This window comes from Notolepis coatsorum, assembly GCF_963971535.1.
Source record: "Notolepis coatsorum genome assembly, chromosome: 6".
Lineage (NCBI taxonomy): Eukaryota > Metazoa > Chordata > Actinopteri > Aulopiformes > Paralepididae > Notolepis > Notolepis coatsorum.
The window spans coordinates 16838301-16858896 of NC_140170.1; the positions used below are offsets into that span (position 1 = coordinate 16838301).

The 20596-nt window shown below is 42.1% G+C and overlaps 1 protein-coding gene across 1 annotated transcript in view; it reads left to right on the top strand.

The window, feature by feature from the left end:
- parp3 (poly (ADP-ribose) polymerase family, member 3) overlaps nucleotides 1–20596 on the top strand; it is a 64572-nt gene that overhangs the window by 18295 nt on the left and 25681 nt on the right. Inside the window, exons 7-9 of the mRNA XM_084315979.1 lie at nucleotides 1259–1417; nucleotides 4466–4552; nucleotides 7859–8036. Of these exons, the coding sequence (XP_084172105.1) occupies nucleotides 1259–1417; nucleotides 4466–4552; nucleotides 7859–8036 (424 nt within the window). The remainder of the gene's footprint in view (nucleotides 1–1258; nucleotides 1418–4465; nucleotides 4553–7858; nucleotides 8037–20596) is intronic.

A 20596-nucleotide genomic window follows, 5' to 3' on the forward strand; every position in this document is an offset into this window, starting at 1 on the left:
ACTTTGATCGCCGGGGTTAAATTCATAATTTACCATCCCTAGCCAGCCCTATTTAACATGGAGAAGTTCCCCTTCTTTGCAGGGCTATAACTTTTTAAATTGTATTGCTAAATTGACATTACCATGGCCCATTCAAAGTCCTATATCTATTGTTCAGGGTGTAGCAACGTTATACTTTTTCATTCACATATTCATACTAAAATACGGTCTAAACAAGTATAAGTATGTTTTTATCGTTTTCTGCAGCTTTCTCCAGAACTTGATTTATAGCCCTAAATGCATTATATTGATGATCAAATACAGTTTGGTAGGAATCTGTGCGAGATAAAAAATGTCAACTGCACGTACTTCTAGAAGTTACTACGTATGATCTGATGTTGACCGGATGGGCGGGGGGTCGTTTATAATTCCGTGGGCAACGTTATATCATTCATCTAGTGTGGGTGATATGATCATTAGAGCAGTTAGTATAGAAGACATTAAAAAATAACGCTGAAACTCACCGTAGCTTCCTCTCGCCGTTGGGAGATGAGCGTGGAACAGAATTTTTTCTATTATGGGATGTAGAAATACCCGATCCATTTCCAGGTTTTATATTAGTATATACGTCCAAATCATGTTGTTTATCGAGTTATTGGCAACGGATCGCTATCCATTGTGTCGAGATCGAGTCCCGGGACCTATAGCGAGTGATCGGACCAAATTGAAATGAGCACCAGCTTCCACTTCCTGTTTCTTCCCTGGGCGATCAGGCCGATCGGCCACCAGATGGCGCTCTTGAACCGTTAGAGAGTTGATAGGGGCTCACCAGTACATCTCATGTCTCCGGGGGAGAAATATGATTTCGATCACAGATTTTTGAAATATTGATATCAAAGACGATGTCCAGCGTCAACGGCAGAATGAGCATGGCGGGGAATGACGCTGAACAGCGTCAACGGCGATTAAAGTGTTAAGAGTTGGACTATATCGGTATCGGTAAAAAAGCCAATATCGAGCATCCCTAGTTTTAAGTCATACATATTGGATCCGATTTTCTTTTCAATAAAAAACGGCATTTAAAAGTGAATTGTATCCTTTTAAATGCCCTTTTAAAATGAAAAACTGTGCTTAGAAAAGTACGTGAAAAGTCCTTGAATTTCATTTTGCAATGTCTGGGAACCCTGAATAAATGATAATTGAGCACTAAGGCCTGCAGTGTGAACGTGGCTCTGTTACTCAGTCCTTTACTCACCTGACTCTTCGATGACCCCCACAGGTGCTGGCTGACATCGAGCTCGCCCAGACGCTGAAGTCTGAGACGGAGAAGGCTCACGGGGAGATGGTGGAGGAGACTGTTCCCCACCCCGTGGACCAGGACTACACGTCTTTGAAGTGCAAGCTCAGTTTACTAGGAAAAGACACGGATACTTTCAAGGTACTAGTCCACAGTTCATGTTTGCATCGTGATGAGAAGTCTTTACATCATTTTGCTGTCCACTGTCCAATATTACCACTGGCAATATTTTGAATCGACCTACATTATTTGTTGTTTTATATAGAGGCAGACTTCTGTGACTGGCAATCAGTGGCGTCGCGTGGGTAAAATAACAGGGGAAGCCAAAAAAAAATTATTAAAAAAAAAATTATTAAATATTTTTATTAATATTTTTATTTTTTTTTTAGTCAAGCAGTCACCATGTACAATACAGTACGGCTCAATACACACAATTGTATAAGGGGATGCAGACCAGAGAAAGACGTTTGTCTTGTTTACATCAGGGTCATTAATACTGCTGGAGCATTGATTCATTTTTGGTCCGATTTTTCCTTGCACGATTTTGCGCGCCGCGTGGGAGCAAATTCGAGACACATATTCGGTTGCAAAAAGGTGTCCCACGGTCTCCTCTATGGCCGTGAATATTTTCACGCGGATCGGAATCACGGCGCGTCCGTGGGACACTTTTCCGTTTCTGCGAGTTTATTCCACGCTTTCTGTTTTCCTTTTCTAAGCATTTTCGGGGCTACATGTGAATGAGTAAAAGTTGCGGGACGCCCAGATGTTTCCACGATAGAAAGCTCGCGTGGATCCCATAATAGGCTCACTTAATACAGCGTTTTTAAAATCACGCAACATTTTCAGGGTCGCGAGCCGACCTTTTCCCCTCGTTTTCGATGATGGAAGTGATTTAGGAAAAGCTTCGGCACGCCGAGAGGTCCCTGTGGATTTAATCTTGCGAGGATCGGGGCAATATTCGGCCCGTGGGAACAGTTACGGGTTAATACAATGTTCAGAGTGCAGAGGGGAAAATATGCTGAGTGTCTTCCTCTCAGCCCCGTTTTAAACTTTTAGGGTGTGGCAGTCAGCTTGAATCTGATTGGCTAGGATCGGATTTGGACTCTATAATGCTGGAAGCCTGGAGAAAGAGACCTACCCCCTGCCTCTCTCCTATACTAGCTGCAGTGAGCACAGTGAGTCTGACAGTGTGTTAGAGGGAGTGAGAAGGAAAAGAGGGAGACATTTAAAAAAAATAAAAAATTATAACACAGATGCACAGATGAGAAAGAATGTAAACTATATTAAAAAAAAATTATATATATATATTTATTTTTTTCATATTTCATATTTGATATTAATTCATATTTTAATATTAGGGAGGCATGGCTTCCGTTGGCTTCCATAAGGATTCGCCACTGCTGGCAATGCCACTAACTCGGTCAGTAATTCAGTCCGTTATTCAGTCACGGTTAGTAGGGATGCACCGAATATTCGGCCACCGAAACATATTGGCCGAAAATGGTTAAAGGGCCCTTTCGGCTGAAAGGGTTTTAGCACCAAAAAAATATCACAGAATGTCAAAGAACAGGGTTACGTTCGTAACCTAACGTGTTGTTGTTGTTGTTGTTGTGATGACGTAATCAAAACTCATTTCATTAGACACAGACAAGCTCGGACCTTCAATTGAATTGAATTGACACGAGCCACCAAGCTAACTAACGTTAGCCGCCGCTAAGCGTTACCCTAGACAGCGGAGTGACTCCACCAGGGTGCGATCCACGAGGGGAGCCCGGTCCGCTATAGCTCCCCTAGATCAGACATCAGCTCCCCTGCAAACTTGATTTGCGATTTTTTTGGGGGGTCTCTAAATTACTATTATATATTATTCACTGACAGTGAAGCTGACAGAGCAGCAGGAGGCGGGAATCGGATCATCTACAGGCGCAATTACACCTGCGGCTGGTGCTGCTCCGGTGGCCGTGGGGACTATTATTAGTTAAATATAAATCATTGTTTTGAGATTCACGTCACTCACAGTGGTGACTGTGGTGGGCGTCAGCGTCACTGCAGGCAGCCAATGTATCGATTCGTCGCAGCCAATGTAAATGCAGCAAGCAAATAAATGTAGCCTATTAGGAGCCTATCAGGAGTCTGAGAGATAATCATCTCTATCTAACTAAATAGATACTTTTTTTTATCATGGAATGTGCTGTGGAAGCCCCGTCCAGACGGCCGGACGGTAAGTGAGTTGTCTACTCTAACTCTACTCTACCTACTACAGGCTACAGACTAGTAACGTCTGCGATTACACAGTCCGACTCCTGAGCACTCCTCGCTGAGAGGCGCGCCGCGCGCCGCGCACCCCCCCCCCCCCCCCGACGCGGCTCACCCAAAGATCATGCTATGGGTCGCACACTGGACTCCACAACACCGGTTCCATTAGTGAGGAAAGCGGGGGGGGGGGGGGGGGGGGGTTATATTGACGGGGCTTGACAACAGAGGTTCAAAGATAACTTCACATTTATTGGCTATTCGTTTCTTTATATTGCTTCATGCATCGAGCTCCTCCAGCTTCCAAACCTGTGTGTTGATATCCTAGTGTGACATCATCAACTACGGCAACTAGGAAGCTCAAAACTCAAACCTAATTTTGTTCAGTAAGACTTGAAAAGAGATAATATTTTCTATATATTATCTACTGGCCTAGATCTTTATGCAGTTTTAAAGCACCTTGGCTTTGTTCTGAATGCACTTTGTTGTAGTTATCCTACAGAGAAAATAAAATGCACTTGACTTTAATGCACATTTTGTTGTATGAGTCAGCAGTCAGTCTGGAATTAATGCATTCAAAAGTGCTGAATACATGTTTTATGGACCCATAATAGTGATTATTAATATTATTTAAGTTACGTTTTGCCATAATCATGTCTTTTGCCATAATCAGGTAGCTGAACATTGGTAAAAAAAAAAAAAAAACATTATATATATTTATATAAATCATATTCTGCCTTTCGGTATTCGGTTTCGGCCAAGAATTTCCCATTCGCTGCATCCCTAACGGTTAGCCACTCTGCCCCCAGTGGCGGCTAACGGGCGATGCGCTTTGTGGAAGTCCAGTTAGCTTGGCATCTGTGCCACTTCGTGTCCTTGTTCCCCTCTATCGTCCGCCTCTGATATTCACCTGTCATTCCTTTCTTCTATCTGAAGATCATCGAGAAGTACCTGGAAGGAACTAAAGCCGGCTATCGCGACGCAAAGATTCTCAACGTCTGGGAGGTGGACCGAGAGACGGAGGTAGGAACTGTTTACATTTAGGCTTCTTTCACACCGGTAGACGGTAGTGTCCTCGGCTCATTTGAAGAGGTGGTCTCAGCCCCCCCCCGGTCCACCTGTAAGAGGGGGTCTCAGCCCCCCCCCCCCCGGTCCACCTGTAAGAGGGGTCTCTGCCCACCCCGGTCCACCTGTAAGAGGGGGTCTCAGCCCCCCCCCCCCCCCCCCCCCGGTCCACCTGTAAGAGGGGGTCTCACCCCCCCCCCGGTCCACCTGTAAGAGGGGTCTCAGCCCCCCCCGGTCCACCTGTAAGAGGGGGTCTCAGCCCCCCCCGGTCCACCTGTAAGAGGTAGGTCTCAGCCCCCCCCCCCGGTCCACCTGTAAGAGGGGGTCTCAGTCTCAGGTCACAGCCCGGTAAAAAACGCAACAAAATGTACAATTTCACTTCTGATTCAGACCATTCCAAACAAACTTAGTTATTTTTTTGTATTTTATTTTTTTTATTAATTTTTAAACAGACATATAAACAAACATGACAACACACGATAAGATATACAAGCATTATTAACAGTGCACATCCAATGAAATCACCATATAGTTAAATGACTTATACAGGATATACCCCTAATACCTGCTATCTATACCCTACACACGTATGCTCCAGCTCGTACCCCCCACCCTGGACCCCCCAATGGATAATCCATCCATTATCCCTCGCTCCTAACCAGACACTACCTTTATATGCTAGCTTTTATTCTCTCCACCACTTCTAACCACATTGTCATTTTGGATTCATTGAGACCCAAAATTCTTGCTGTAGATATTTCTTGATAGATCACATCGAGATATGTAATAATCCAGACCTTTCGGCACATTTTTTCCGGTTGGAACCATCGTGATGCTATCAGCTTTTTAGCCACTGTGATACCCGATAAAACCAATCTCTTTAGCTGTGGATTTACTGCACCCTCAAAAACATCATTCAGCAGTAATACAGAGGGGTGTACAGGTATATCCAGAGTTAAGAGATTTGATAATTGCTGGGTCACCTCTTTCCAGAATATCTTAACTGGTGGGCAGTCCCAGTACATGTGCATAAATGTCCCCTCGTCCCCATTTGTACATAAGGAGCATTTGGGGTCTTGTTTAAGACCCATTCTGTTCAGTCTTATAGGAGTCAAGTATGTCCTGTGAATATAGTTAAGATTGATTTGTTGATGGTCCGGGTTCCTTGATGTAAATCGAACATTTGCCCAGGCTTCTTGCCAATCAAAATCTCTTTCCAGGTCTGGTATATCCCTCCTCCAGACTGAGTCTAGGTGGAGGGTTTCATACGAGGACCGTGAGGACGTTAGTAATTGATGATAAAAATCTGAAACAAAACCTCTCGATGTCTCTCTTTCATAGAAGAATTTGTGGTATCTGTGGTGTACAATTGGTATCCTTATTGGAACACCGTGAGACTTCAAACATAACAATAACTGTGCGTAAAAAAAATGTGTGGAACTGGTGAGATAAAATTTTTTGCGTATTTCTTCATAACTACAAAAACCCTGTTTGTTGAAAACATCACCTAATGAGTGTATGCCTTGCTTTTCCCATATAGGGAATCTTATAGGTCGTTTTCCAATCAAGAGTGCATTGTTATTGAATAAGGGAGTATGATTATGCCATTTATGTGGGTTAGAATATGTTTTTTGTGTTTCACGCCATATCCGGATCGCATGAGTAATTATGGGGCCAAATTTCCATTTGCATTGCTTAATTGATAATTTAGTGTATGCTATGTCCTTCAGTCTATGTGGAGCAACTATTTTCTTCTAATTTTCTCCAGGATACTAATGCTTGGGGATCAAACCATGTTGTCAATGGTCTTAAAGTGTACGCCTTAAAATAGTGGAAAAAATCTGGAAATGCCATACCTCCGTCGGCTTTGTTTCTCTGTGCAGTGGATCTTTTTATGCGTGGTGGTTTGTTATTCCAAATAAATTTGTATGTGGAGGAGTGTAATTCTTTCCAGTAACCCTCTGGAGGGGGTAACGGTAGCATTGAGCTGAAGAAGTTGATTCTAGGTAGTACGTCCATCTTAACTATTGATATCCGTGCCTGTACTGAGTTTTTAAGTTTTGACCACCTGTCAAGGTCGTCTTTGATTTTGTTTTGGATTTTTATGTAATTGTGCTTCACCGTTTGTCTTATGGTAGGAAATATTTCCACTCCCAAACAAACTTAGTTCTGAAGGCAGCCCTTACACGGGGATGGGACAAACTCACAAAATTGCTATTCGATAGTCACTGGGAACTCCCCCTCTCACGTTAACATATGATTTTGTTTTCATTTAATAGCAAATTTATGAGATAATCCAACAAGTGAGCCAGCTGGCTGCTGTCATCGCTAACAGCTAGCAGACCAGGCGAACATAAATCATTCACTCTGAACGTTACATCACTGAAGCTGGAAGTGTGTGAACTTAGTGAAACAAAGTGGCAAACGTACAAAGCGTTGCTACCATCTAACATCTCCGGTCTCTCCTTCTTCATCTTTCTCTTCTGTTCTCCCAGCTGCTGACAGACTGTTATGCTACCTGGCTAGCTAGCTACCTGTACCCAGCATGCCGTTCAGCGGTGTAACGGTTAATAGGGTCCCCTCTCAATACACTACAGTGTGTAAAAACAAGAGAAAATATATTTAATATTTACAAAATGATATTCGCATTAACTATTTGATTGTTTTCATAAATCAACATTGGGGGGAAAAAATCGCTATTTTATTTGTATTGCTCTTATCTGTGGTGGTCAGTTTTCTTGACAACAGGTTTTTATATACCGTAATTTTCGGACTATAAGCCGCACCTTTTCCCCCCATTTTTCGACCCTGCGGCTTATATAACGGTGCGGCTTACTCTATATGTGACTCGACGTGACCAAACCCGAAAATGTAAAAATCTAAATATTGCTCTTTTGACTGCATTGAAATGTTATTTATCTGTTCCCTTATTTGCTAAACTTAATACAACTTGTAAATTAGTTAATTCTTGTTATTTGTCCGACAGTATTGTGTCCCAATGCTAATTACATATGGTAATTAAACATTAAAACACCTGCGGCTTATAGTCCAGTGCGGCTTATAGTGCGAAAAGTACGGTACATGTTGTGTTACCTATGTCCTATGAGACCACAGTGTAGGTTCCGGTAAAAAATATATATATATATTTGATATTTACAAAACGATATTAGCATAAACTATTATTAAAAAAAAAAAATTATTTAACGACTAGTAGAATATGCGCTTGGCTCCTAATACTGTACGTTGTCATTCTGCTCCTCGCAGGCGGAGCGCTTCCGGGAGCACGACGGTCTGGAGAACCGCCGTCTGCTGTGGCACGGCACCAACATCGCGGTCGTGGCGGCCATCTTGAAGAGCGGCCTGAGGATCATGCCTCACTCCGGGGGGCGCGTCGGCTCGGGCATCTACTTCGCCTCGGAGAACTCCAAGTCAGCTTGTTATGGTGAGAGGCTGTAGTTAGATTATAACTCCAAGTCTGCTTGTTATGGTGAGAGGCTGTAGTTAGATTATAACTCCAAGTCAGCTTGTTATGGTGAGAGGCTGTAGTTAGATTATAACTCCAAGTCTGCTGGTTATGGTGAGAGGCTGTAGTTAGATTATAACTCCAAGTCTGCTTGTTATGGTGAGAGGCTGTAGTTAGATTATAACTCCAAGTCTGCTTGTTATGGTGAGAGGCTGTAGTTAGATTATAACTCCAAGTCTGCTGGTTATGGTGAGAGGCTGTAGTTAGATTATAACTCCAAGTCTGCTTGTTATGGTGAGAGGCTGTAGTTAGATTATAACTCCCTGCTTGTTATGGTGAGAGGCTGTAGTTAGATTATAACTCCAAGTCTGCTTGTTATTAGGGGTGGGAATCACCAGTTTCATCATGATACGATACGATATCGATTCTTTGGACAACGATACGATATTTGCCGATATCACAAAGTCTCTCACGATACCATACGATACGATTAGATTCAGGTGCCTGCGATCGATATGAGATGATATCATATGCCCATTTAACACAATCAGTAACATTTAGATCAACAAAAAAAAGGTAATGAAAATATCATTTGACATTTGTATTTTTGAGCTCTTCCAGACATTTAAAGGAAAATCAATCTATTGTTTTTAATACAAATAGACCTCCTGTTCACTGTAAAGTGCCACGTTTTTATATATTGAGCTTTAAACTTTAAGCTAAATTTTTTGGAACTCAAAACTCACAACCTCCCTCTCCCAAACCGTTCCTACAACAATTTGTTGATGTTGCATGATCATGTATAGGCCTACATTTATTATGTATTATATTGTTTATGTTTAAATAACATTTAAACATCAAACTCCTCTGACCTCATCTGGTCTTTCCAAAGACGCCCGCACACACACACAGAAAGGGAGAATGCTATGCTGTAACGTCTACACACACGGAGCTACTGCTGTTGTTCTTGGGCGGATATGAGACTCGCCACAGGATTTTCAAAATAAGAGTATCGATATGAATCGATCTTATTACATCGCATCGATCCGATTCGATTGTTGATAATTACATCGATGTATCGATCTGGATCGATGTATCGTCCCACCCCTACTTGTTATGGTGAGAGGCTGTACTTAGATTATAACTCCCTGCTTGTTATGGTGAGAGGCTGTAGTTAGATTATAACTCCAAGTCTGCTTGTTATGGTGAGAGGCTGTAGTTAGATTATAACTCCAAGTCTGCTGGTTATGGTGAGAGGCTGTAGTTAGATTATAACTCCAAGTCTGCTTGTTATGGTGAGAGGCTGTAGTTAGATTATAACTCCAAGTCTGCTGGTTATGGTGAGAGGCTGTAGTTAGATTATAACTCCAAGTCAGCTGGTTATGGTGAGAGGCTGTAGTTAGATTATAACTCCAAGTCTGCTTGTTATGGTGAGAGGCTGTAGTTAGATTATAACTCCAAGTCTGCTTGTTATGGTGAGAGGCTGTAGTTAGATTATAACTCCAAGTCTGCTTGTTATGGTGAGAGGCTGTAGTTAGATTATAACTCCCTGCTTGTTATGGTGAGAGGCTGTAGTTAGATTATAACTCCAAGTCTGCTTGTTATGGTGAGAGGCTGTAGTTAGATTATAACTCCAAGTCTGCTTGTTATGGTGAGAGGCTGTAGTTAGATTATAACTCCCTGCTTGTTATGGTGAGAGGCTGTAGTTAGATTATAACTCCAAGTCTGCTTGTTATGGTGAGAGGCTGTAGTTAGATTATAACTCCAAGTCTGCTTGTTATGGTGAGAGGCTGTAGTTAGATTATAACTCCAAGTCTGCTTGTTATGGTGAGAGGCTGTAGTTAGATTATAACTCCCTGCTTGTTATGGTGAGAGGCTGTAGTTAGATTATAACTCCCTGCTTGTTATGGTGAGAGGCTGTTGTTGTGAAGGATCAGATTAAACCGAATATATATATTTATTTATGGATATATATTTAATAGTATTTGTATATCGTTTGATATCCCTTGTATATTCCTTGTACATATACACTGAATATCCCTTTAGTCTACTAACAGCCCATAATAGTTTCATTCTCTCATTGGACAAGAACTTGGCGCCAGCAGCCAAGCCCCTTGGTTCAAGTTCAATCGTGCCGACGAACATGTCGTTACTAGCCCGGTTCCGCGTAGGAATACGTCTGGCGAAATACGAATGGTACTATTTGTTCACAGCGCATATATATATGGCGCAAGTAAAGTAGAACTTTCTTTTAGTCCCTTAGCCCTTAGTTCTTTACCCTCCAACCTAGTGGCAAGACGTTAAGCCTCACCCACGATACACGTGTGGTGCAGTATGGTCAACTTGGCCTCAGAATGGCATTGAGACATCGTGTGGATTAATAGTTGAATTGTCATAGTTTGGCACTATACCGTCGAGTGGGACGTATTTCTATTAAGTTAATAATAGTCTATTATGTATGGTGCATCGTTCGGTTAGAGTTATACAGTGAGTAGTACCCCCATCGTTTCCTCGCGTTATCTAGAGTCTCAACCAGGCTGGGCAGACCACGTGTGGTGCTTTCATCCGAGGAGTTCTGGGCTAGGACGAGTGGACCTGCACATTGGATTACCTTACCCGGACGACGGCGAGCCCTACACGGCTTGGATTATCTACTTGCTTTGGGTGCTTTGATTTATGCCATGGATAACAGCCAACACTGGTGAGTGTTGGAACTACCCCCCGAGAGGAGTCCAGGTGAGACGGCGCTCTACCCCGAGTGAGGTCGCCTCACGTCTCTTCGTTGTGGACCGGCAGCTACCGTCTACAAGAGGGCCCAACTGTATTCATCTGTGGACCAAGGTTCTGTGGGCACCGTGTTCAGCACTCTGAATTCTCCCAAGAAATTGTTGGCCAGATGGGATATCGCCGGCGGCTCTCCTAACCCCCCCCCCCTACTGACTTACAACCAGCAGGACCCCTTTAGTATATCCAGCTATAATCATTAAGTACCATCGCTATAGTTCCCTAAAGAACCAGGTTGTATACTTGCTTCCTGCGTAACCAGAGATTGGACATTCAATGTTGATTTGCCTACGAATACTCATTTGCCTTACAAGTGCATTCCAAATCATAAATGTCATTAAGTGAACGTTGTATATACCCTTTGCTATATATTAAATATTCGACTTATACATTTGTGTGGACTTGGTTTCATGGTGGGAAAGTGTTCATCATATCTATATCATGTACTGTGTGGCCAGTAGTTAAAGTACATAAAGCGGTAGTGGTTTAATGATACCATACTTATCAATACAGTCAGGGAATTGTACCCCTCAGTTACAGCTGTAGTTAGATTATAACTCCAAGTCTGCTTGTTATGGTGAGAGGCTGTAGTTAGATTATAACTCCCTGCTTGTTATGGTGAGAGGCTGTAGTTAGATTATAACTCCAAGTCTGCTTGTTATGGTGAGAGGCTGTAGTTAGATTATAACTCCAAGTCTGCTTGTTATGGTGAGAGGCTGTAGTTAGATTATAACTCCAAGTCTGCTTGTTATGGTGAGAGGCTGTAGTTAGATTATAACTCCAAGTCTGCTTGTTATGGTGAGAGGCTGTAGTTAGATTATAACTCCAAGTCTGCTTGTTATGGTGAGAGGCTGTAGTTAGATTATAACTCCAAGTCTGCTTGTTATGGTGAGAGGCTGTAGTTAGATTATAACTCCAAGTCTGCTTGTTATGGTGAGAGGCTGTAGTTAGATTATAACTCCCTGCTTGTTATGGTGAGAGGCTGTAGTTAGATTATAACTCCAAGTCTGCTGGTTATGGTGAGAGGCTGTAGTTAGATTATAACTCCAAGTCTGCTTGTTATGGTGAGAGGCTGTAGTTAGATTATAACTCCCTGCTTGTTATGGTGAGAGGCTGTAGTTAGATTATAACTCCAAGTCTGCTTGTTATGGTGAGAGGCTGTAGTTAGATTATAACTCCAAGTCTGCTTGTTATGGTGAGAGGCTGTAGTTAGATTATAACTCCAAGTCTGCTTGTTATGGTGAGAGGCTGTAGTTAGATTATAACTCCAAGTCTGCTTGTTATGGTGAGAGGCTGTAGTTAGATTATAACTCCAAGTCTGCTTGTTATGGTGAGAGGCTGTAGTTAGATTATAACTCCAAGTCTGCTTGTTATGGTGAGAGGCTGTAGTTAGATTATAACTCCAAGTCTGCTTGTTATGGTGAGAGGCTGTAGTTAGATTATAACTCCAAGTCTGCTTGTTATGGTGAGAGGCTGTAGTTAGATTATAACTCCTAGTCTGCTGGTTATGGTGAGAGGCTGTAGTTAGATTATAACTCCAAGTCTGCTGGTTATGGTGAGAGGCTGTAGTTAGATTATAACTCCCTGCTGGTTATGGTGAGAGGCTGTAGTTAGATTATAACTCCAAGTCTGCTTGTTATGGTGAGAGGCTGTAGTTAGATTATAACTCCAAGTCTGCTTGTTATGGTGAGAGGCTGTAGTTAGATTATAACTCCAAGTCTGCTTGTTATGGTGAGAGGCTGTAGTTAGATTATAACTCCCTGCTTGTTATGGTGAGAGGCTGTAGTTAGATTATAACTCCAAGTCTGCTTGTTATGGTGAGAGGCTGTAGTTAGATTATAACTCCCTGCTTGTTATGGTGAGAGGCTGTAGTTAGATTATAACTCCAAGTCTGCTTGTTATGGTGAGAGGCTGTAGTTAGATTATAACTCCCTGCTGGTTATGGTGAGAGGCTGTAGTTAGATTATAACTCCCTGCTGGTTATGGTGAGAGGCTGTAGTTAGATTATAACTCCCTGCTTGTTATGGTGAGAGGCTGTAGTTAGATTATAACTCCAAGTCTGCTTGTTATGGTGAGAGGCTGTAGTTAGATTATAACTCCAAGTCTGCTGGTTATGGTGAGAGGCTGTAGTTAGATTATAACTCCAAGTCTGCTTGTTATGGTGAGAGGCTGTAGTTAGATTATAACTCCAAGTCTGCTGGTTATGGTGAGAGGCTGTAGTTAGATTATAACTCCAAGTCAGCTGGTTATGGTGAGAGGCTGTAGTTAGATTATAACTCCAAGTCTGCTTGTTATGGTGAGAGGCTGTAGTTAGATTATAACTCCAAGTCTGCTTGTTATGGTGAGAGGCTGTAGTTAGATTATAACTCCAAGTCTGCTTGTTATGGTGAGAGGCTGTAGTTAGATTATAACTCCCTGCTTGTTATGGTGAGAGGCTGTAGTTAGATTATAACTCCAAGTCTGCTTGTTATGGTGAGAGGCTGTAGTTAGATTATAACTCCAAGTCTGCTTGTTATGGTGAGAGGCTGTAGTTAGATTATAACTCCCTGCTTGTTATGGTGAGAGGCTGTAGTTAGATTATAACTCCAAGTCTGCTTGTTATGGTGAGAGGCTGTAGTTAGATTATAACTCCAAGTCTGCTTGTTATGGTGAGAGGCTGTAGTTAGATTATAACTCCAAGTCTGCTTGTTATGGTGAGAGGCTGTAGTTAGATTATAACTCCCTGCTTGTTATGGTGAGAGGCTGTAGTTAGATTATAACTCCCTGCTTGTTATGGTGAGAGGCTGTTGTTGTGAAGGATCAGATTAAACCGAATATATATATTTATTTATGGATATATATTTAATAGTATTTGTATATCGTTTGATATCCCTTGTATATTCCTTGTACATATACACTGAATATCCCTTTAGTCTACTAACAGCCCATAATAGTTTCATTCTCTCATTGGACAAGAACTTGGCGCCAGCAGCCAAGCCCCTTGGTTCAAGTTCAATCGTGCCGACGAACATGTCGTTACTAGCCCGGTTCCGCGTAGGAATACGTCTGGCGAAATACGAATGGTACTATTTGTTCACAGCGCATATATATATGGCGCAAGTAAAGTAGAACTTTCTTTTAGTCCCTTAGCCCTTAGTTCTTTACCCTCCAACCTAGTGGCAAGACGTTAAGCCTCACCCACGATACACGTGTGGTGCAGTATGGTCAACTTGGCCTCAGAATGGCATTGAGACATCGTGTGGATTAATAGTTGAATTGTCATAGTTTGGCACTATACCGTCGAGTGGGACGTATTTCTATTAAGTTAATAATAGTCTATTATGTATGGTGCATCGTTCGGTTAGAGTTATACAGTGAGTAGTACCCCCATCGTTTCCTCGCGTTATCTAGAGTCTCAACCAGGCTGGGCAGACCACGTGTGGTGCTTTCATCCGAGGAGTTCTGGGCTAGGACGAGTGGACCTGCACATTGGATTACCTTACCCGGACGACGGCGAGCCCTACACGGCTTGGATTATCTACTTGCTTTGGGTGCTTTGATTTATGCCATGGATAACAGCCAACACTGGTGAGTGTTGGAACTACCCCCCGAGAGGAGTCCAGGTGAGACGGCGCTCTACCCCGAGTGAGGTCGCCTCACGTCTCTTCGTTGTGGACCGGCAGCTACCGTCTACAAGAGGGCCCAACTGTATTCATCTGTGGACCAAGGTTCTGTGGGCACCGTGTTCAGCACTCTGAATTCTCCCAAGAAATTGTTGGCCAGATGGGATATCGCCGGCGGCTCTCCTAACCCCCCCCCCCTACTGACTTACAACCAGCAGGACCCCTTTAGTATATCCAGCTATAATCATTAAGTACCATCGCTATAGTTCCCTAAAGAACCAGGTTGTATACTTGCTTCCTGCGTAACCAGAGATTGGACATTCAATGTTGATTTGCCTACGAATACTCATTTGCCTTACAAGTGCATTCCAAATCATAAATGTCATTAAGTGAACGTTGTATATACCCTTTGCTATATATTAAATATTCGACTTATACATTTGTGTGGACTTGGTTTCATGGTGGGAAAGTGTTCATCATATCTATATCATGTACTGTGTGGCCAGTAGTTAAAGTACATAAAGCGGTAGTGGTTTAATGATACCATACTTATCAATACAGTCAGGGAATTGTACCCCTCAGTTACAGCTGTAGTTAGATTATAACTCCAAGTCTGCTTGTTATGGTGAGAGGCTGTAGTTAGATTATAACTCCCTGCTTGTTATGGTGAGAGGCTGTAGTTAGATTATAACTCCAAGTCTGCTTGTTATGGTGAGAGGCTGTAGTTAGATTATAACTCCAAGTCTGCTTGTTATGGTGAGAGGCTGTAGTTAGATTATAACTCCAAGTCTGCTTGTTATGGTGAGAGGCTGTAGTTAGATTATAACTCCAAGTCTGCTTGTTATGGTGAGAGGCTGTAGTTAGATTATAACTCCAAGTCTGCTTGTTATGGTGAGAGGCTGTAGTTAGATTATAACTCCAAGTCTGCTTGTTATGGTGAGAGGCTGTAGTTAGATTATAACTCCAAGTCTGCTTGTTATGGTGAGAGGCTGTAGTTAGATTATAACTCCCTGCTTGTTATGGTGAGAGGCTGTAGTTAGATTATAACTCCAAGTCTGCTGGTTATGGTGAGAGGCTGTAGTTAGATTATAACTCCAAGTCTGCTTGTTATGGTGAGAGGCTGTAGTTAGATTATAACTCCCTGCTTGTTATGGTGAGAGGCTGTAGTTAGATTATAACTCCAAGTCTGCTTGTTATGGTGAGAGGCTGTAGTTAGATTATAACTCCAAGTCTGCTTGTTATGGTGAGAGGCTGTAGTTAGATTATAACTCCAAGTCTGCTTGTTATGGTGAGAGGCTGTAGTTAGATTATAACTCCAAGTCTGCTTGTTATGGTGAGAGGCTGTAGTTAGATTATAACTCCAAGTCTGCTTGTTATGGTGAGAGGCTGTAGTTAGATTATAACTCCAAGTCTGCTTGTTATGGTGAGAGGCTGTAGTTAGATTATAACTCCAAGTCTGCTTGTTATGGTGAGAGGCTGTAGTTAGATTATAACTCCAAGTCTGCTTGTTATGGTGAGAGGCTGTAGTTAGATTATAACTCCTAGTCTGCTGGTTATGGTGAGAGGCTGTAGTTAGATTATAACTCCAAGTCTGCTGGTTATGGTGAGAGGCTGTAGTTAGATTATAACTCCCTGCTGGTTATGGTGAGAGGCTGTAGTTAGATTATAACTCCAAGTCTGCTTGTTATGGTGAGAGGCTGTAGTTAGATTATAACTCCAAGTCTGCTTGTTATGGTGAGAGGCTGTAGTTAGATTATAACTCCAAGTCTGCTTGTTATGGTGAGAGGCTGTAGTTAGATTATAACTCCCTGCTTGTTATGGTGAGAGGCTGTAGTTAGATTATAACTCCAAGTCTGCTTGTTATGGTGAGAGGCTGTAGTTAGATTATAACTCCCTGCTTGTTATGGTGAGAGGCTGTAGTTAGATTATAACTCCAAGTCTGCTTGTTATGGTGAGAGGCTGTAGTTAGATTATAACTCCCTGCTGGTTATGGTGAGAGGCTGTAGTTAGATTATAACTCCCTGCTGGTTATGGTGAGAGGCTGTAGTTAGATTATAACTCCCTGCTTGTTATGGTGAGAGGCTGTAGTTAGATTATAACTCCAAGTCTGCTTGTTATGGTGAGAGGCTGTAGTTAGATTATAACTCCAAGTCTGCTTGTTATGGTGAGAGGCTGTAGTTAGATTATAACTCCAAGTCTGCTTGTTATGGTGAGAGGCTGTAGTTAGATTATAACTCCAAGTCTGCTTGTTATGGTGAGAGGCTGTAGTTAGATTATAACTCCAAGTCTGCTTGTTATGGTGAGAGGCTGTAGTTAGATTATAACTCCCTGCTTGTTATGGTGAGAGGCTGTAGTTAGATTATAACTCCCTGCTTGTTATGGTGAGAGGCTGTAGTTAGATTATAACTCCAAGTCTGCTTGTTATGGTGAGAGGCTGTAGTTAGATTATAACTCCCTGCTTGTTATGGTGAGAGGCTGTAGTTAGATTATAACTCCAAGTCTGCTTGTTATGGTGAGAGGCTGTAGTTAGATTATAACTCCTAGTCTGCTTGTTATGGTGAGAGGCTGTAGTTAGATTATAACTCCAAGTCTGCTTGTTATGGTGAGAGGCTGTAGTTAGATTATAACTCCCTGCTTGTTATGGTGAGAGGCTGTAGTTAGATTATAACTCCAAGTCTGCTTGTTATGGTGAGAGGCTGTAGTTAGATTATAACTCCAAGTCTGCTTGTTATGGTGAGAGGCTGTAGTTAGATTATAACTCCAAGTCTGCTTGTTATGGTGAGAGGCTGTAGTTAGATTATAACTCCAAGTCTGCTTGTTATGGTGAGAGGCTGTAGTTAGATTATAACTCCAAGTCTGCTTGTTATGGTGAGAGGCTGTAGTTAGATTATAACTCCAAGTCTGCTGGTTATGGTGAGAGGCTGTAGTTAGATTATAACTCCAAGTCTGCTTGTTATGGTGAGAGGCTGTAGTTAGATTATAACTCCCTGCTTGTTATGGTGAGAGGCTGTAGTTAGATTATAACTCCAAGTCTGCTTGTTATGGTGAGAGGCTGTAGTTAGATTATAACTCCAAGTCTGCTTGTTATGGTGAGAGGCTGTAGTTAGATTATAACTCCAAGTCTGCTTGTTATGGTGAGAGGCTGTAGTTAGATTATAACTCCAAGTCTGCTGGTTATGGTGAGAGGCTGTAGTTAGATTATAACTCCAAGTCTGCTGGTTATGGTGAGAGGCTGTAGTTAGATTATAACTCCTAGTCTGCTGGTTATGGTGAGAGGCTGTAGTTAGATTATAACTCCAAGTCTGCTGGTTATGGTGAGAGGCTGTAGTTAGATTATAACTCCCTGCTGGTTATGGTGAGAGGCTGTAGTTAGATTATAACTCCTAGTCTGCTGGTTATGGTGAGAGGCTGTAGTTAGATTATAACTCCCTGCTTGTTATGGTGAGAGGCTGTAGTTAGATTATAACTCCCTGCTTGTTATGGTGAGAGGCTGTAGTTAGATTATAACTCCAAGTCTGCTTGTTATGGTGAGAGGCTGTAGTTAGATTATAACTCCAAGTCTGCTTGTTATGGTGAGAGGCTGTAGTTAGATTATAACTCCAAGTCTGCTTGTTATGGTGAGAGGCTGTAGTTAGATTATAACTCCAAGTCTGCTTGTTATGGTGAGAGGCTGTAGTTAGATTATAACTCCCTGCTTGTTATGGTGAGAGGCTGTAGTTAGATTATAACTCCAAGTCTGCTTGTTATGGTGAGAGGCTGTAGTTAGATTATAACTCCAAGTCTGCTTGTTATGGTGAGAGGCTGTAGTTAGATTATAACTCCTAGTCTGCTGGTTATGGTGAGAGGCTGTAGTTAGATTATAACTCCAAGTCTGCTGGTTATGGTGAGAGGCTGTAGTTAGATTATAACTCCCTGCTGGTTATGGTGAGAGGCTGTAGTTAGATTATAACTCCTAGTCTGCTGGTTATGGTGAGAGGCTGTAGTTAGATTATAACTCCAAGTCTGCTGGTTATGGTGAGAGGCTGTAGTTAGATTATAACTCCCTGCTGGTTATGGTGAGAGGCTGTAGTTAGATTATAACTCCAAGTCTGCTTGTTATGGTGAGAGGCTGTAGTTAGATTATAACTCCAAGTCTGCTTGTTATGGTGAGAGGCTGTAGTTAGATTATAACTCCAAGTCTGCTTGTTATGGTGAGAGGCTGTAGTTAGATTATAACTCCAAGTCTGCTTGTTATGGTGAGAGGCTGTAGTTAGATTATAACTCCCTGCTTGTTATGGTGAGAGGCTGTAGTTAGATTATAACTCCCTGCTTGTTATGGTGAGAGGCTGTAGTTAGATTATAACTCCAAGTCTGCTTGTTATGGTGAGAGGCTGTAGTTAGATTATAACTCCAAGTCTGCTTGTTATGGTGAGAGGCTGTAGTTAGATTATAACTCCAAGTCTGCTGGTTATGGTGAGAGGCTGTAGTTAGATTATAACTAGGGATGTCCCGATCGCCTTTTTTTGCTTCCGATCCGATCCCGATCATGTGATTTTAAATATCTATCGATCCGATCGTTTCCGATCCGATCTTTCACATTAGTAATCAATTTTGACGCATTTTTGTCAGAAACTGGCAGAGCGAGACAAGCCCATCTGTTGCCTATAGTCCGGGGCGCGAGAGTGGAGGCTTTTGTTATTACATTCACCCTGAGAAATGTGCTTCTGCTTCATATGAGAAATATTAAAAGTTTCAATATATGTTTGCACATTAGTATACATTCAGTGTTCGACTTATGTAATGGTCCATTCTGGTCTGAAACGCTGACGATAATCCTCAGTCACGTTATCCTCCAGGTGAAAAGTTAGTCTGAAAACTTCGCCTCCAGTCTGTCCTCCTTGCAAACATTGCAACTGGCTTGACTTTCTATTTTAAAATGCTTAGTTCCAAACCTCTGACATTAAGTCTAGCTGCTCAAGTCAGTGGATATTAACCGTATTTCGGGAGCGACGTGTTGTACTGTTGTTGTGATGTGGTCGAGCGTGTAGCGTCTAAATTAAAGGGGTGTTTGTTGCAACGGTGAAAATTAAAGGGGAATGTGTTTGTTGTGGACAATTATTCTGCTCTGTGTGACAATAAATACATTAATGATGATATATTATATGTAATTTAAAACCAAAACTAAGGCCTCCGTATGAGTTTAAGACGTGGACATGGTCATGTTTGTTGAATAAAATTTCTCTTTTTTTGACTGCCGATTTTTATTATTATTTTTTCCCAATCCCCGATCCTCTGAAAAGCACGTGATCGACGCCGATCACGTGATCGGATCGGGACATCCCTAATTATAACTCCAAGTCTGCTGGTTATGGTGAGAGGCTGTAGTTAGATTATAACTCCAAGTCTGCTTGTTATGGTGAGAGGCTGTAGTTAGATTATAACTCCAAGTCTGCTGGTTATGGTGAGAGGCTGTAGTTAGATTATAACTCCAAGTCTGCTTGTTATGGTGAGAGGCTGTAGTTAGATTATAACTCCAAGTCTGCTGGTTATGGTGAGAGGCTGTAGTTAGATTATAACTCCAAGTCTGCTGGTTATGGTGAGAGGCTGTAGTTAGATTATAACTCCAAGTCTGCTTGTTATGGTGAGAGGCTGTAGTTAGATTATAACTCCCTGCTTGTTATGGTGAGAGGCTGTAGTTAGATTATAACTCCAAGTCTGCTTGTTATGGTGAGAGGCTGTAGATAGATTATAACTCCAAGTCTGCTGGTTATGGTGAGAGGCTGTAGTTAGATTATAACTCCCTGCTTGTTATGGTGAGAGGCTGTAGTTAGATTATAACTCCAAGTCTGCTGGTTATGGTGAGAGGCTGTAGTTAGATTATAACTCCCTGCTTGTTATGGTGAGAGGCTGTAGTTAGATTATAACTCCAAGTCTGCTGGTTATGGTGAGAGGCTGTAGTTAGATTATAACTCCAAGTCTGCTGGTTATGGTGAGAGGCTGTAGTTAGATTATAACTCCCTGCTTGTTATGGTGAGAGGCTGTAGTTAGATTATAACTCCAAGTCTGCTTGTTATGGTGAGAGGCTGTAGTTAGATTATAACTCCCTGCTGGTTATGGTGAGAGGCTGTAGTTAGATTATAACTCCCTGCTGGTTATGGTGAGAGGCTGTAGTTA